We start from the raw sequence: 18605 nt of genomic DNA on the forward strand, positions 1-18605 counted from the left end.
GCAATGCACTGGGATTACTCTTCACTCAGGAATTACTCCTGGTGGTGCTCAGGGGACCATATGGGATTCTGGACATTGAACCCGGGTCGGCCACAAGCAAGACAAACACCGTACCCGCTGTGCTATCGCTCCAGCCCCAAGAGTGACTCCATTTAGGAACTTCTTCAGCCTAATATGTACACACAGTGATATGGATGTGTATGACTGTTAATTACTTTCATTGATTTATCCAAAGGTGTCTCTGCTCTGTGGACCCACACAATAGAACAGCGGTCGTAGAATTTCTCCTTCGGGGACTCTCAGATGATCCACAAGTCCAGCCTCTCCTCTTCTGCCTCTTCCTGACCATGTACCTGGTCACCATCATGGGGAACCTGTTCATCATTCTGGTCATCAGCTCTGACCCCCATCTGCACACCCCCATGTACTTTTTCCTCTCTGCCCTGTCCATGGCTGACATTGGTTTTACCTCTACCACAGTGCCAAAGATGATTTGGGACATTCACACTCAGAGCAAAATCCTCTCTTATGCTGGATGCCTGGTGCAGCTTTCACTTTTATATATTTTTGCTTGTTTGGACAGTGCCGTTTTAGCTGTGATGGCGTATGACCGTTTTGTAGCTATTTGTCACCCCCTCCATTACCCCGTCATCATGAACCCCCGCCTCTGTAAACTGCTCCTTCTGGCGTCTGTTTTTATCAGCATTTTCGACTCCCAGGTGCACTGTCTGATGATATCACTGCTAACCTTTTGTGCTCAAGTGGAAATCCCTCATTTCTTCTGTGACCCCCCTCAACTCCTGAGGCTTGCCTGTGGGGACACGTCCACTTATAGCCTACTGATGTATCTTTTTGGTTCTATCTTTGGCGGTGTTCCAGTCTCAGGGATTCTTTACTCATATACAAGAATTGCTTCATCAGTTTCAAGAGTTTCATCAACAGGTGGGAAGTACAAAGCCTTCTCCACTTGTGGCTCTCACTTAGCCGTTGTTTGCTTATATTATGGAACAGGTGTTGGGGTTTACCTCAGCTCAGCTGTTTCTCATTCTACCAGAAATGATGCACTGATATCAGTAGTGTACTCCGTGGTGGTCCCCATGCTGAACCCCTTCATCTACAGCCTGAGAAACAAGGACCTCCAGAAAGCCTTCCAGAAATTTCTCAGTAGGACAACTTAATCTTAATAATTGTGATAGTGATAATTTAAGTCATAGGATTAGGAATAATTGCAAAACCAGCCATCTGAAATCACCAAATATGAGTCCTTGATCGCAACCCCCCCCCCAAAATTTTAATCCATGTTTTTATATCACCTAATCTACTTAAATAAATATTTCAAATGACTTTTTTAGCTCTTCTTTTATAAGAATATGGAGTATTTTGCAGTAATATGCATGTCAAAAATCACCCTTAAATACTGTCAACCGTTAACTGTCACCTATGACCAACATTTTGATATAAGGAATCACCTTTATATAAATATATACTTATATAAATATATGTCACTAACCATTCCCTTGATTCATTTTTATGTTCAGGAAAAACAGGCTCTGATAAAATCTACTGATAAAGATGGTATGAGAGAATACAGGGTACTATTACTCAATCTTGGCTGTATATAGGAAGCATCAGGTTTTATTAAGGGGGATACCCATTAGTGGTGGGGGCCACAATTACTACTCTTGGTATTGGTAGGGAACAATACAGTGTTGAAGTTTGAACTCAGGCTTCCCACATGCAAAGAAGTGTTCTGGAAAATAAAACAACGTTGGTGTCAAGGAGATAGGACTAACAGTGAGATACGAGTTTTTAATGACAGAAGCGCCAATTCAAACCCCAGTTCTTCTCTGTCTCATGTGCACTTCCTGGAGGGACCCATCCCCGTCATCCAAGCAAGAAGCCAAGGGAAGAATGTGAGTACTGGTGGTTGGGACACATTGACTCTCTTCTCCCACACCCAAAATATACATAACTGAAGACAATTCAGTTGGCAGAAAAATCAAGTCAGTGCAATCTGTACCATGTGCCTCTTTATAAGGGAAAGATTTTGGTTAGCCTTGGATGGGAATGATTAGTTTGGGGAGATTCTCTGAGATACTTAGAGTGAAAAGTGCATGACTTCAAGGAGGTGAAGCCTATAGACACAGAGATCCGAATATTCTCCCCCACGTCTTCCATCTTCTTCTGTAATCACTGTCTTGTGTGTTCACCAGCTGACTATCCTGAGTGGAGTTGTTTCTTCCATATGCATGTTAAAATTGGTAACATATTTCAAATGTGTAAAATTTTGTTTACGTGTAATCTGGTAGCAAATTACTACCCAACAGACTACCATTTGATGATTAAAAAATTACCATATGATGTGGAATAACTGCACTCATTTGCGAGATATATAGCCAGGAAAAATGGGGCCGGGAGAAATGGTCACGGGTTGGAAGCTTGCCAAAGGGGCGTGTGTGTGTCTGTGTGTGTGTGTGTGTGTGTGTTTGTGGTGGGGCACCAAGGGTAGTTAAAATAGAGACGAGTCCAGTATAACATTAATAGTTAGAAATGATCACTCTAGACAAGAACTGAGTGTTGAAAGTTGGTAAAGGGATATACAAAATAAACTTTCAGTATTTGTACTGTAGACCATACTTCCCTTAAGTGGAGACACAGAGAGAGAGAGGGAGAGGGAGAAGGTAAGAGAAAAAGAGAGAGTGTAAGACAGAGACAGAGCAACAGAGAAGACAGAGACACAGAGAAAGAGACACAGAGAGAGACAGAGACAGAGAGAGATGAGAAGAAATGTGCCTGCCAAAGAGCTGAGTGCAGGGCGGAGAGGGGAACTGGGGACATGGGTGGTGGGAAATGTGCCCTGATGAATAGAGATGGAGACTGGAACATTATGTGACTGAAACCCAATCCTGAACAACTTTGTAAGTGTGTATCTCACTGTGGTTTAATTAAACAAAGAAAATTAAGAAAGATTAAAGTAATTTGAAAAAAAATGTCCCATATATTCTCAGTCCATACAATTGCTAGTATCCCACATTTCATAGAGATCCTCTGAATATTGCAGCCATGTGCTAATTTCCAAATAGAAAGGCAAAAAAATTAATTTGTTAACATGCCATTTTCATTCAATTACTGTTCATCGATTTGCTTGAGCAGGCCCAGTAACGTCTCCATTGTGAGACTTGTTGTTACTGTGTTTGGCATATCGAATACATCACGGGGATCTTGCCAGGCTTTGCTGTGTGGGCGAGATACTCTCGATAGCTTGCCGGGCTCTCCAAGAGGAACGAAGGAATCGAACCAGGGCAGACATGGTTCGCCGCGTGCAAGGCAAACGCCCTACTGCTGTGCTATCGCTCCAGCCTTTCATTCAATTAAAGGGGAAAATACTGCTTAGGACTGAATAATTGTTCAAATTTTAAAAAAATGACTACAGATCTCCTGTACATCAAATGTGAACACAGTCAGTGCTAAGAAATTTCAAGAGGAAGTTGTTCTCAGAGAGAAATGGTAAATCAAATTGCCCAGCTCTTGTTATGGACGAGTTAAGAGATTTTGGGGTGAGTATAATAGATTAAAATGCAAGAATCAGGTCATAGAGAGAAAGTATAGAGTGGTAAGGTGCATGCTTTGCATGGGCATGACTTGGATTTTATCCCTGGGACCCCATATGTCTTCTGAGCACTATTAGGAGTTATCCCTAAGCACAGTGAGAAGTAAGCCCTGAGCACTGCCAGGTGTGGCCCAAAGCAAAAATTTAATGAAATGTAAGAATCAAGAATGAGTGATTCACTTGAAGGGGCTTAAATGGCATCTTAAGATCTTGCCATTGAATAGGATTCAGCAATGCCTACACAAGACAACTTTCCAGTTATCCATGGAAGCTTTCCCAAAATTTCTTCTTCGAAGATTAAAGCTGTATCTTACCAAGCAGGAAACTATAACAGCTGGTGAGTGGGTTGAGAATAAGAATACTAGTTGATTGTTCGGATCATTCTTGTTCCCTTCTTTTGAAAATTGGGCAACTAGGAGAAAATGTTCCAAAGGAGAGTATGAAGATAAATCTCTGCACGACATGATGAATCCACAAATCTCCAAAATAGTTGAGTCATGGTTTGGTGGCTTGATGTTAGCACATGTTCAAGGGGATGACGTTCTCCATGGGAAACTCTTCATGGTGGTGGTATTTAAAATGGTCTGACAAGACATAAGGGCATAATATGTGCTATAAATATGCTTTCTACTTTTTCATGTCTCACTTTCCTTACACGATTTCATGTATTACTGCCCATTTCTGTTCACATTTATTTATATGATATACTATTTGGTTTATTTGATAATAGGATAAATGCATCAATCTGTCCTATTTTTGATCATTTACAAAATAAAGCGAAGTCAGAAGAATGTACTGCAAGGTAGGCACTTGCCTTGCATGCAGCCAACTCAGATTTGATCTCTGGCATTCCATTCCCTGAAACCTTGAAATCTTGAAATCTTGAAATCCAAGAATGATTCCTGAGTGAAAGGCCTGGAGTATATCCTGAGCACAGCTGGATGTAGCCTTGAAACTAAACCAACATACAAAAATTGAATAATAAAACACACACTAGTGAGTCACCGTGAGATACAGTTACAGACTTACAAACTTTCATGCTTGCATTTCAGTCATACAATGATCGAGCACACATCCCTCCGCCAGTGCCCTTTTTCTACCACCAATGGTCCCAGCATCCCTCCCAACACTCCCACCCCTTTCCTTCCACCCCACCCTGCCTCTGTGTCAGGGCATTTCCTCTTGCTCTCTCTCTCCTTTTGGGTGTTGTGGTTTGCAATAGAGGTATTAAGTGGCCATCATGTTTGGTCTATAGTCTACTTTCAGCTCGCATCTCCCCTCTCAAGCGGGCCCTCCTCACACCTTTTACTTGGTAGTCCCATAACTATCTGAGTTGCCTTTCCTCCCAGCATGTGACGCCGGTAAAGCACACTATTTTAGACTTAATGGCACCACATGCCCATTTCAATGAATAAACTCTCAATTTTCCCACATGATTATATTATTGTGGACTTCCGCAGACGTATGCCCAAATTAAGGATTTTTCTAACAACCTGGATCACATGGGTTGCAAGATTTTGTGTTAGACTCTGAGAATTAGTTCACATATCAGGCATTCACAGACATTTCTTAGCTCCTCCTTCCTGTTCATTGGCCTGTGTCCTGCCTCTGTTACGAGCTGTTCCCGTGTTCATTGTATATTTAATGTTCACAGATTCGTTTATAGATGGAGGGGGGAAGAGCAAATAAAAATGACCTAGAAAGAGTCCTGGAGGCCATTCATGCAACCCCAGAGGCTCATGCCATTCAATAATATTTGCTCAAGGTTTTACTAGAAAAAATCTACCATCCTCCCACATGTATCAAATGATAATGTCATTAAGACAATCTCAAGACTGAATCTTCTCTCCCTTTGACTCAGTGACCTATTCTGAATCCAGCTAATTTCTCCAGTGAGATCTATACAATCTCTTAGACCCGTCCTGGGAGAGGATGGATTTTGAGGACATCAGATCCACCATCAAGGCAAGTTATTAGCACATGAATAAGCATGTTTTTCTCCCCCAACACACTAATGCTTGTCTCTTGAGAAAGACTTTCCAACGTGAGGATGGATTTATTTTGGTAACAATTCCTAGCCTTATCTCTAAGGATAATCAGGAGAAAATTTTTCCTTAGTCCAGAGGAATGGCCCACAGGGAATTCCTATACTTAGTGGCGACAGGAAGTAGATGGCACTCTGCCTAATGAGCAGACACAGGAACTGTAAATATCTCCTCTGCTCAGGACTCATTTGCTTAACCTGTGCTGGCCAGGACATGATTCTTGCTCTGGAGTCTTGAGCCTTACAGGGAGACCGATGCTTCCATTCTTGCTCTCTCATTTGTGCTCGAGTTTGTACAAGCAACTGCCGTGGGAGGGATTTGTGTTTTCACCCAGAAGTTTCCCTCTCAGAAACCCCACCTAGGTGAGTACGCATTGGAGTGTAGACCCCAGAGGAGTTGGTCAGAGAGAATGCAAGGCAAGAGCATTGCTCTGAGATTATCACCAAGTTCTTCTAGCCTCGCCCAGTAACTGGCTCTCACTGCTCAATAGTGCTTTTTGGGAATGCGCTTTTTACATTTGTGAATTATCAACAGGCTTTGCTTTAGTGTTTAGTAAGCTGCAGTGTTTGTTAATAATGCAATATTTGAAATTATTATATAATTCTTACCATCTGAGCACTTTCCTCCTGGGTGATATGTTTATCTGTAGATCTTAGAAAATGTGCAATAGTTTATATGTTGCAGCGTTAGGGCATTTGCCTTGAGTGCAGCCAGCCCAGCTAAACCGGGTTTGATTCCTCCGCCCCTATCGGAGAGCCTGGCAAGCTACTGAGAGTATTCAATATGCCAAACACAGTAACAAGAAGTCTCACAATGAAGACGTTACTGGGTCCGCTCGAGCAAATCGATAAACAACGGGAGGACAGTTTGTTTGACAGTGTTGTAAGCAGCCCATTTGGTGAGCAAATTCTTTTTCTTTTCTTTTTGTTTTTTAAAAGAAAGAATTATACATTTATTTATTTTACTTTTGGGGTCACACCTCAGCAATGTGCAGGGGTTACTCTTGGCTCTGCACTCAGGAATTACTCCTGGCAGTGCTCAGGGGACTATATAGGATGCTGGAGTTGAACTCAGGTAGGCCGTGTGCAAGGCAAAAGCCCTACATGCTGTGCTATTGCTCCAGCCACTCAGCCAACAAATTCTTAATGTGTTCCTCTAGTTTTAACTAAAAAACTGAGTTTTCACCTGTTTGTTTGCCTTTCCAAATTTATGAAAGTAAAAGCTCTTTATATATGTCCTCCTCTCTGCCACCTTGCGTTTTTATTAAAGTCTTGACCACAGTTGGAGATAATTAGATACGTTTTTATTGGCTTATATTTTTCTTTGTAACTAATTGAACAAAATTGTGGTTTGTTTTGTTCATCATTAGTGCATGACCTAGATAGCTCTTAGCAAAAGTTAATTTTTTTCTTTTATGGTCACACCTGGCACAGGGGTTACTCAGCACCCCACATGGTCCTCCAAGCCCTGCCAGGGGTGATATCTGAGTGTAGAGACAGAAGTTAGCCCAGTGAACAGCTGGGTATGGCACCCTCCAAAAAACCAACAAAAAGTGGTGAATTATCTTTTAGGAAATGCTGAACGTGGAAAAAGTTCATGCACTCAGGAATCACTCCTGCTGGTACTCGGGGGACCATATAGGATTCTGGGAATCAAACCCAGTCGGATGCATGCATAGCAAATGCCCTACCTGCTCTCCTATCGCTCCAGCCCCCCAAAATAACATTTTTGATAAAAAGAGTTGGTGAGGGCTGGGTGATAGTACAATGGGTAGGGAGCTTCCTTGCACATAACTGACCTGAATTGGATACTCAGCACCCCATATGGTCCTCCAAGTGCTGCCACGGGTGATATCTGAGTATAGATAGAAGTAAGCCGGGTATGGCACTCCCCCCCAAAAAAACAACAAAAAGGTGGTGAATTATTTTAGGAAAGGCTGAAGTGGAAAAAGTTCAGCAAGGCAGGTGGTAGGAAGTATTCCTATATAAAGGTATAAAGGACAGATCCACCCAAAATATTGAAGTTACCTTTTGACAATAAATGTGAGATGTATGTGTTGAGCTCTGTGTAGTGCTCATTTTAACAGGACTCTACTGCTCTGTCTCTTGTAGTGCTTTCCACCACATGGAAGCAGAGAATCTCACGGGAAGTATGGAATTTATTCTGCTAGGATTTTCAGACGATCCAGAACTACAGCCCCTCATATTTGGCCTTTTCCTCCTCATGTACTTGATCACTGTGCTTGGAAATCTGCTTTTAATCGTCGCCTCCATCACGGACTCCCACCTCCACACGCCCATGTACTTCTTCCTGTCCAACCTGTCCTTTGCGGACATTTGCTTCACCTCTACCATCATCCCCAAGATGCTGGTGAACATCCAGACTCAAAGCAAAGCCATCACTTTTGATGGATGCATTACCCAGATGTATTTTTTCATACTGTTTGCAACATTGGACAACTTCCTTCTGACAGTGATGGCCTATGACCGCTTTGTGGCCATTTGCCACCCCCTGCATTACACAGTCATCATGAACTCGCGGCTCTGCAGATCCCTGGTTCTGTTAAGCTGGGTCATCAGTGCTCTGCGTTCCTTGTTGAACTCCTTATTGACGTTGCATCTGTCCTTCGGTACAGAACAGGAAATCCCTCACTTTTTCTGTGACCTCAAAGAAGTGGTCCAAGTTTCTCATTCTGACACCCTTCTTAATGTCACAGTGATGTATTTGGAAGCTTTGCTTCTGGGAGGTGGTCCTTTTGCTTGCATCCTTTACTCTTACTCTAAAATCATTGCCTCTGTTCGTAGCATCTCATCGACTCAGGGAAAGTATAAGGCATTTTCCACCTGTATGTCTCATCTGTCTGTGGTCTTGCTGTTTTATGGTACAGCCCTTGGAATATACCTGAGCTCTGCTGTTCCTCATAGTTCACAATCTAACACAATAGCCTCAGTGATGTTCACTGTGGTCACCCCCATGCTGAACCCCTTTATCTACAGTCTGAGGAACAAGAACTTACAGATGGCTCTGAAAAAAATCTTTGGAACAAAAATTTAAAAATGGTCAGTTTTTCCTGTGATGAAAACTCCTAAATTTCCAGTAGCTGTAATGAGAACTAGAACTAGCACTTAAAAGATATTTGTAATAAACTTTGTAATATTTATTAAATTTTGTCATTTTAATTATCTTATCTCAACATCCATATAAATTTATTTGTTTCTTTTCATTAACCTTTCTTTTTAATTACTATGGAGATTTTGTTTTACATTTTGACTTCTGTTTTGTCATATTTTTCCCCAAATATTGATCTAGAATATTAAAATTTGTCATTTACATTATAGTTTTTTTATTTAAAGTAACTTATCCAGAAGACAATGACAATACTAAGTATGTTTTATTGGGTTTACTTAGAATAATAATAACAACACATTTTTGAAAAAATTATAATTTGCAAACAGTTTATATGACAAAAGAAAAAATTGAACACGTTATTCATTTATTTGATAGCCCCGTTTTCTACAGTCTCAGGAGCAAAGACATTCTGAGGTCTCTGAAAATTCTCTTTGGAATAAAAATAGTTGTCACTCTCTTGAAATATTTGCCAGTTGTCCCTAGATGAAAAATTTCTAATTTTTCAGGTATCAGAATATGAAAAAAAGGAATTTTTATTCCCCCCCATAGTTTAGTAGTTATATCATTTTAATTAATTCTTTTTAGAATTTTCAATACTTAATTTCAACGACTAAGTAACTTTATTATTATTAATTTTTAATTAAGCTTTCTGCATTCCCTGGTAGTGGCATATTTTACTTCCTTAACTTTAACACTCCTGAATTTTTCCCACAAGTCTTTATCAAATATCTTGAAATTTCTATTTATATTATGGACACGATATATTTCTTGAGGAAACTTATTCTGACTAAAGAAAAACAAAAACAAAATTTTGTTTTTGTCAATAATAAAGCATGATGTAGAATTCTCATTTAAAAATAACCATACTTTGCCAACAATCAGTATATAATAAAGTTATAAAAGTTAAACTCTACTACATTTACAACTTTTGCCTGACACTCATTTCTATGACCCTGGCTTAATTGTTCTTTCTGATAATGTAGGCAATTTCTTTTGAGGTGATTGTTATTAGTATCCACCACTCTGTGAGAATATAGAATTTTATAGATATATCCCTAAAGATTCTACTCAAAATGGTGGAAAATAATAAGAAAATAAATTAAATTGCAGGATAAATCACAACATGTCTCTTCCATTTTTGTATTAAATCATTGAGCCACATGAAGACTAAGTTAATTCATCTATTTTAACAATTCATTTTAATGTACAGTGTGCAACAATAAAATATTTAATAATAAAGTCACCAAAGGTATGAGAAATGATGCACTCTGATACTTCAATTTTAATCTGATCTCATCTATATGAGATCAATGTATTTGTGCATTGTAAAGAAGATACAATGTTTAACTTGATGTAATACTCAAAGCTATGTATAAACTCAGTTAATCCTACCAAAATAAGCCTATAATAGTAGGAAAATACAAAACATAGCTATTATGGTTATGCAGAATCTCAGAAGACCCAAATGAGGCAAGGCCATTCTGAAGGAGAACAAAGCTAGAGACATCACACTTCAAGTTTCTGTATTTTTATAAAACTATAGTAATTAAAAAAACACTCAATTGGCATAAACAGAATTGGCAAATGGAACACACACAAAATCCTGAAATATATCCATGCTGCTATGAGCAATTAATTTTATGGACAATGTGCTTTTTGTGTATTTTATTTTTCAAAATAAAAAGCCCAAATGGAGCAATAGCACAGCAGTAGGGTGTTCGCCTTACAAGCGGCCAACATGGCCAACCCGAGTTTGATTCCTCCGCCCCTCTCGGAGAGCCCGGCAAGCTACCGAGAGTATCTCGCCCACACAGCAGAGCCTGGCAAGCTCCCTGTGACGTATTCGATATGCCAAACACAGTAACAACAAAGTCTCCAATGGAGACGTTACTGGGCCCGCTCGAGCAAATCGACGATCAACGGGAGGGCCTTTTACCTTTTACCTTTATAGTAATTAAAAAAACATGCAATCACATAAACAGAATAGGCAAATAGAACACACCCCAAATCCTGAAATATATCCATGCTGCTATGAGCAATTAATTTTATGGATATGTGCCTTTTGTGTATTTTATTTTTAGAAATTAAAAACCCCTGTGGCAGTCAACATATTGGCATAGTATTTAAAAACTTTTTATTTAACCATATGGGATGCTGGGAATCGAACCCGGGTCGGCTGCATGCAAGGCAAACACCCTACCCGCTGTGCTATCACTCCAGTCCCTTAAAAACTTTTAAAATTTATTTTAAATACAATATTTGATTACATTTAATATTTGAACACCAATCTCACCAATATTGCACCTTCCCATCACCCTATTTTGGATGTTCCCAACACAAACACCAACCCCTGCCCCAAAGCAGAACTGAAATAATGTATTTTGTATTATTTGTTATGAAAAACCACTGAAAATGCTCCCCCAAAAATTTCCTTAGATGAAAGAGTGTGAAGAATGTTGTATTTCACTCAGGAGTCATTAAGTCCTTCTTTAAGTTCTATAAGAGATAACTAACATGTTGCTAAAGGTTGCGTCTTGTGTGTATATATATATACAGCAGTAGGGCGTTTGCCTTGCACGCAGCCAACATGGCCGACCCGAGTTTGATTCCTCCACCCCTCTCGGAGAGCCCGGCAAGCTACCCAGAGTATCTCGCCCACACGCCAGAGCCTGGCAAGCCCCCCGTGACGTATTCGATATGCCAAACACAGTAAGAACAAGTCTCACGATGGAGATGTTACTGGGCCCGCTCGAGCAAATCGATGAACAATGGGAGGACCGTGATCATGATCTCCTATTTATTCCCCAAAGAGCAGATACAATGATCAGGAGAATCCTGTCCATTTCTCCTCCAGAATCTTCCCTGTCAACAGACTCTAACCTCCTGTACTTTATCCCGAACAGAAATTTGAGTTTGCTCTAAAATCCTAGATAATGGAAACTGTGATTCCAAACCACAGGTCACTCTGTTTTGATTTTTGTTTTTGTTTTTAAGTTATTTTGATTGTGTCATAGAATAAATACGCTTTGTTCCATTCTTTCCAACTTTTTGTTGTCACCCAATGACTGTGCTCTTAACTTATAGGTATTATGGCTGGAGCAACAGCACAACAGGTAGGGCGCTTGCCTTGCAAGCCACCAACCCTGGTTCGATTCCTTTGTCCGTCTCAGAGAGCCTGGCAAGCTACTGAGAGTATCCTGCCCACATGGCAGAGCCTGGCAAGCTCCCCGTGGCGGATTTGATATGCCTAAAATCTGTAACAACAAGTGTCATAATGGAGACATTACTGGTGCCTGCTCAAGCAAATTGATGAACAATGGGAGAACAGTGCTACAGAGCTACAGTGCTATTATGATACTTGGCCAGGCCCATTTCGATGCCAGGGTTGCTTACAGCTTGCCCTGGGTCCATCCAGTCCCTTGTCAGGACTCTGCTTTCAGAGTGACAGGAACGAAGGGCAACTGAGGCTCAAGTCAAGTAAATATGGATTGTGAGGTCAGAGCAGGACTATAACAGGCTTCACTTTAAGACTGAAACAGGCAGTAGGCCTAATTTCTGTTCCCCTTCCCCCTCCCCAAAGAATTCCCTGAGGCTGTCCTTGGTGGAAGCTGGAAATCCCCTAGAGGCTTCTAGCCAGTCCTGTGATAAGTAGGATATCTCTGGGCACAGCAGATGGGCATGGCCAATTAGCTCCAAACTTGTGACTGCTTTGTCAAAATTCTTGGGGAAAGTGCCAGCTTTCTTTATGTAAGAATATGCCATATAATGTTCCCTGCAACTTGGATCAGGGTCCTTGTCAAGACTCCACTGCGTTGGATGAGACTCGGACTCTAACTCCAGCTAGCAATAAAGAGTGCCTGGCATTTTGGTCTGGTCCAGATCTCATACTTCACACCACCCATACACCAAGAGTAGCTTACCACATTTGATGGGTTTTAAAGTAGGAGGCAATCAACCTTAGAGGGAAATATTTTTTTACATATATATATATATATATATGGTAAAGGTAAAGGCCCTCCCATTGATCATCGATTTGCTCGAGCGGGCCCAGTAACATCTCCATCGTGAGACTTGTTCTTACTGTGTTTGGCATATCGAATACGTCACGGGGGGCTTGCCAGGCTCTGGCGTGTGGGCGAGATACTCTCGGTAGCTTGCCGGGCTCTCTGAGAGGGGCGGAGGAATCAAACTCAGGTCAGCCATGTTGGCTGCGTGCAAGGCAAACGCCCTACCCGCTGTTCTATTGCTCCAGCTCAAATAGAAGAAAAATTTCAAATATCCAAGGTCTTGGACCATGGGGAAATTAGGTGTTAGTGTTAGTTACTATTAGACATAGTAACTAGATGGCAGCATGCCTAATGAGCAGTCACAGGGCCAGTAAATATCTCCTCTACTCAGGCCCTCAATTATTCAAACTGGGCTGCTCAGAACAAGGTTGGTTGTTTGTCTGGCAGGGGACCAACAACTCTGTTCTTCCTGCTGATTTCTCTGGACGTCAGTATCTTATCCTTAACCTGCCAGGAAGGAGTTTGTGTTTCCTTGCAGGGCTCTTTGTCTCCAAAATCCCATCCAGGTGAGTCTGCATGGCATGAAGACTTTTCAGGAGGTCAGAGAGAGTAAAAGCAAGAACATTCCTGGCTAGTTCACCAGTCGACTCACCTGTCCTGGCTCAGTTACCGGAGACTATTTTTTAAATAGTCTTGGATATTTCCCATAGTTTCTTCATCTAGTCCTCTGTTCTCAGGCACTCGGGCTCTTTCCGGATTCTAGACATTGTGATTCAGGAGGAAGTGAAGCATCTTCACTCGTTGAACTCTAACCTGAGGCTTGTGATTATACTCCTTTGGTTTCAGGACAATGGTGTCATTTCTCTTTCTTTGTCACTAGAGTATCTAATGGGGTCTCCTTAGTCAGTCTATTCTTGGCGAGCCGTTCTTGAAATGACCCTTAACATTCCATTGTGTGGTCCATCATGTTTAGCTAACCTCTGCTTTCATGTTTCATTCCATAACTATCCAGTTGTAGATTTTGGGCAATTTTCTGAATATTTATGCAAAACATATTCTCCTACTTTATTGGCCTTTGCAACCGAATATTATCTGAATGTATGTTGCGTGTCAAAATCTCTTATGAATTTGTTCCTTATATTCCAGGATCATATAAATATCTAATAAGAAAGGACCATAACATCCCATTTGTTTTAATTTTTTTAATGAATCACTATGAGATACAGTTACAGAATTACAAACTTTTGTGATTATGTTTCAGTCATACAATGATTGAGTACCCAACTTCCCTTTTCGTTTGTCCACAGGAGACTGTTGTGCTAGCTAGAAATCCCACAACAACATTTAATTGTTTATATGTATGTATATATACACACATACACACACATTCATACATAATCATCGTGAGATACATAGTTACTAAGTTGTTCATGATTTGGTTTCAGTCATACAATGTTCTGTCACCCATTCCTTTACCAGTGTACATTTCCCACGACCTATGACCTTAGTTTCTCTCCTGTCCCCCTCCTCTAGCCTAACTCTATGGCAGGCATTTCTCTCTCTCTCTCTCTTTCTCTCTCTCTTTTTTACCTTTTGAGCTTTATGCTTTGCCATACAGGTACTGAGAGGTTATCATGTTTGTCCCTTTACCTCTTTTCAGAACTCAGTTCTTGTCCAGAGTGATCATTTCCAACTATCTTTGGCATAGTGGTCCATTCTCTATCCTGGCTGCCCACCCCCCCACCAGCACTTGTGGAAAGCTTCCAACCATCCCACACAACATTTTAATACATTTTAATTTTATATGCTTTTGGTGTTTGGGCCACACGTTGTGGTGCTCAGGCTTTGGGCTTACTCCTGGCTCTGAGCTCGAGGATCATCTCTGGGATGACTCGTGGTACCACATAAGGCACCAGGGACTGAACCTGGATTGGTCCATGCAGACATACGCCTTAGCTGCTGCACGTTTACTCCAGCCTGACATTTCTCTACTTTTGTGAAGCAATAGTGTAGCTGTTGTGCTTGAGTTTTATTCCTCTCTAATTAATACGATTAATGTGAAAGGAGCACAGGAGGGAGAGGCAGGGAGCAGGTCTCATCTACGCAGTGTATGACTCTGCGTGTGTATGAGTGTGTGTGTGTGTGTGTGTGTGTGTGTGTGTGTGTGAGTTTGGGGGGTCCCGGCACACACACCCATGTTAGATAATTTTCCTATTAGTATAAACTTGGTCTTCTATTTGCAAGTGTACCACATGTTCCAGAGACTAGAAAGCATGTATTTCCACAGTGGGTGATCAGATTCACTCAGGAGCAGCCGTTGTAACAAAACCGGGGAAGTGCCAGAGCGTCATGAGGTGTGGGAAGGCTGCAGGCGTCCAAACAATTCAGCAGTGGTTGGAAGCTTCCCTTTCCCTCATCACCTCTCACCCTGTCATTTTGCTCCCAGATGATTCCTCACAGTTTCTGAGTCCAGGTACTCCTCCCATTTTTAACACCAGATGCTCTCCATGCAAGGGCTTTTTGCTGGAGATATTGTCTTTGTCCCATTCTGGATAATCTGTGATTTCTGATCAACATCACCATGTTTTCTGGTCTGGTGTAGATGCCAGGAAAGAGTCCCTATGACCCTTAAAGCTATTTGCCTTTGTATCATAGCAACTCTATCTCCGAACCCCTCATTCTCTCGATGTAAAGTGAATGTTTTTGCCTTTACTCTTTCTCTAGAATTAACTGAAGATAAGTTGCCTTGGGATTGTCATCACTAAAGCTATGGAAAGATCAGGAAACATGCTCTGCATTCAGTTAATATTCACAATTGCATCCAATTTCAAGTTCAAAAGCAGAACAAATAACCTCTTGTGAAAAAAAAATGAGAGCAGAATCGTAATCCAGGGGCTGGAGTGAGAGTACAGGGGGTAGGGTGTTTGCCTTGCATGCGGTTGACCAGGGTTTGATTCCCAGCATCCCATATGGTCCCCTGAGTACCGCCAGGAGTAATATCTGAGTGCAGAGCCAGGAGTAACCCCTGAGCATTGCTGGGTGTGATCGAAAATAATAAATAAATAAATAAATAAATGCACTATAGCACTGTCCTCCCGTTGTTCATTGATTTGCTCAAGCGGGCACCAGTAATGTTGCACAACAAATTGTGAGACTTGTTGTTACTGTTTTTGGCATATTGAATATGTGTTATAGGTAGCTTGCCAGGTTTTGCTGTGCAGGCAAGGTACTCTAGGTAGCTTTGAGAGGGGCAGAGGAATCAAACTCGGGTCGACCGCATACAAGGCAAATGCCTTACCTGTTTTGATACTGCTCCAGCCCAAATAAATAAATAAAAATAACCATAATCCACTAACAGAAGAATCTTGGAAGAGACATAGCACAGGGGTTAAAGCACATGCCCTGCACTTAATCAACCTCAGTTCAATCTCCAGCACCACATAGGGACTCCTGAAGCTGATCAGGAGTGATCCCTTAGCATAGGTTCCTTTTACCCCCCAAGTTCTGAGTGCTGGCCCTGATGGAAATGTGATGCTATTGGTTGCAATGGGGCAATTGGCACACAGCTCCCCCTACTCCCCGCCACCCTGTGCCCTCTCCCCTACTCCGTGGCTGGTATCATGAATGGCAAGGAGGACTGCAGCTTTCCTGGTTTTCACAAGCTAGGCACGTTCAAAGCTTTTGAGTAAAAAGCTGTATTAAAAGGAAAACATCAGGGGCTGGAGCAATAGTACAGCGGGTAGGGCGTTTTCCTTGCATGTGGCCGACCCAGGTGCGATTCCCAGCATCCCATATGATCCCGGAGTACTGCCAGGAGTAATTCCTGAGTGCAGAGCCAGAAGTTACCCCTGAGCATCGCTGAGTGTGACACAAAAAAGCCCAAGTAAGGAGTAAGAGCCAGGAGTGAGTCCTAACCTTGCAGGACATGGCCCCCAAACAAAAACAGGTGAATCATCTAAAAGAGATCTGATCCATAACCAAGATATTAATATTAATCTGGAGACTTTGAAATTTGAATTATCATTTAGATGAGTCTGAACCTAGTTGTGGGATAATTCTATTTTTTTTCATTTTCTGTAGTCTCATTCACAACATGGAGCAAAGAAACTTCACAAGAATCACAGAATTTCTTCTTCTAGGATTTTCTGAGGACGCAGATGTACAACCATTCTTGTTTGGGCTCTTCCTTTCCATGTATCTGATCACTGTGTTTGGGAACCTGCTCATCATCCTGGCCGTCAGCTCAGACCCCCACCTCCACACGCCCATGTACTTCTTCCTGTCCAACCTGTCCTTTGTGGACATCTGCTTCACCTCCACCACCGTCCCCAAGATGCTGCAGAACATCCAGACACACAGCAACTTCATCTCCTATGAGAGCTGCATCACCCAGATGTCTTTTTTCTTGCTCTTCGCAGGACTGGAGAACTTCCTGTTGACCGTGATGGCTTATGACCGCTACGTGGCCATCTGCCACCCACTGCACTACACAGTCATCATGAACCCCCGACTCTGTGGGCTGCTGGTTCTGGTGTGCTGGGTCACAAGCTCCTTACATTCCTTGCTCGAAACCTCTTTGGTGTTGCCATTATCCTTCTGTCCAAACACAGAAATACCCCTGTTTATCTGTGACCTCAAGCAGTTGGTGGAACTTGCCTGCTCTGACACCTTTGTTAACAACTTGGTGTTGTATTTAGTATCTGTGCTGCTGGCCGGAGGTCCCCTGGCTGGGATCTTTTACTCTTACACTAAAATAGTCTCCTCCATACTTAGGATCTCCTCAGCCCAGGGAAAGTATAAAGCATTTTCCACCTGTGCGTCTCACCTCTCCGTGGTCTCCTTGTTTTATTGTTCATCCATCAGCGTGCACCTGAGCTCTACTGGTGCCCACGGCTCTCACTCCAGTGCCATCGCCTCGGTGATGTACACGATGGTTGCCCCAATGCTTAACCCCTTCATCTACAGTCTCAGGAACAAAGACCTCAAGGGGGCTCTGAAAATTCTGTTTGGGTCAGAAACTAAAAGAGGCATATAGTCAGCGGGCTGAAGGATTTCCTTGATCTAACAGAAAAGAAATTAAGTGTCAAAAATTTTGAATTTTTTTCAGAGTTGGGCATTATCTCTTTAATTTATCCATCGAATTAAAAGATTTGATTTCAGTTTCTCTGTGCCATTTATATAATTTTCTTTATCAAAAACTTTGCTCTGAGTGGAGAGAAGTTTCCTTCTAATTTGGTACTTTCTTTAAATGAAGAAACTGGTGATTACAAATATGTGGAAACTTCCATTATATTATGGAATTTATTGAAATTATTTTCTCAAATTATGCAGATAAAACTATGCAAATGTTATTGAATAATGGTATTGAGATATAGTATTCCTATGGAAAATAATGTTATGTAGTGCAACCCAGCAGCTTATATATAATTTAAAGCAAAATGTATGACAAAGTCTGCCACTTGATTTCTAAAATTGATTTCTCTATCTCTGATTAATTTTTTTCTTGACAGTATAGTCTATATTCTTTTGACTGAATATTTATAGTGTCTTCAATTCTGTTTAAATAATAGCTTCTTACAGATATAGAGTGAAAAATGGTGAACTAAAACTTGTAAGAAGTAATAATCAAATAGAATAAAGTTTCAGAAAACCACAGATCACACAAATAGTTACTCTGTATACAAAATAGCAACTTACGAAAAATCAATACACAAAATAACCACTATTATGATAGTATAAACACCAGTAAAATATTTAAAGTGACATTAACCATGGGTGTGAGCAATTTACACTATGAAACTGTTAGCCATCCAT

The 18605-nt window shown here is 41.3% G+C and overlaps 3 protein-coding genes across 3 annotated transcripts; all 3 read left to right on the forward strand.

The window, feature by feature from the left end:
• Window positions 1-230: 230 nt before the first annotated feature.
• LOC130022410 (olfactory receptor 18-like) lies at window positions 231-1178 on the forward strand (the record flags this gene model as incomplete). The annotated part of the gene is made up of 1 exon (XM_056113161.1): window positions 231-1178. A coding segment is annotated over one exon (948 nt), but the record flags the coding sequence as incomplete, so codon positions are not given.
• Window positions 1179-7779: 6601 nt separating this feature from the next.
• On the forward strand, window positions 7780-8709 carry LOC130022409 (olfactory receptor 7A10-like). The gene has a single exon (XM_056113160.1). It carries the CDS (start codon window positions 7780-7782, stop codon window positions 8707-8709), a length of 930 nt encoding a protein of 309 aa, XP_055969135.1.
• Window positions 8710-16878: 8169 nt separating this feature from the next.
• Window positions 16879-17826, forward strand: LOC130021952 (olfactory receptor-like protein OLF4). The gene has a single exon (XM_056112688.1). The coding sequence runs from the start codon at window positions 16885-16887 to the stop codon at window positions 17824-17826; it is 942 nt and encodes a 313-aa protein (XP_055968663.1). The 5' UTR covers window positions 16879-16884.
• Window positions 17827-18605: the final 779 nt, after the last annotated feature.

This window comes from Sorex fumeus, unplaced genomic scaffold (genome assembly GCF_029834395.1).
Source record: "Sorex fumeus unplaced genomic scaffold, SorFum_2.1 ptg000019l, whole genome shotgun sequence".
NCBI classification, from domain to species: Eukaryota; Metazoa; Chordata; class Mammalia; order Eulipotyphla; family Soricidae; genus Sorex; species Sorex fumeus.

Excerpts from the sequence above, each read along its gene's own strand:
- LOC130022409 (XM_056113160.1), top strand. The coding sequence starts at position 7,780 with ATGGAAGCAGAGAATCTCACGGGAAGTATGGAATTTATTCTGCTAGGA.
- LOC130021952 (XM_056112688.1), top strand. The coding sequence starts at position 16,885 with ATGGAGCAAAGAAACTTCACAAGAATCACAGAATTTCTTCTTCTAGGA.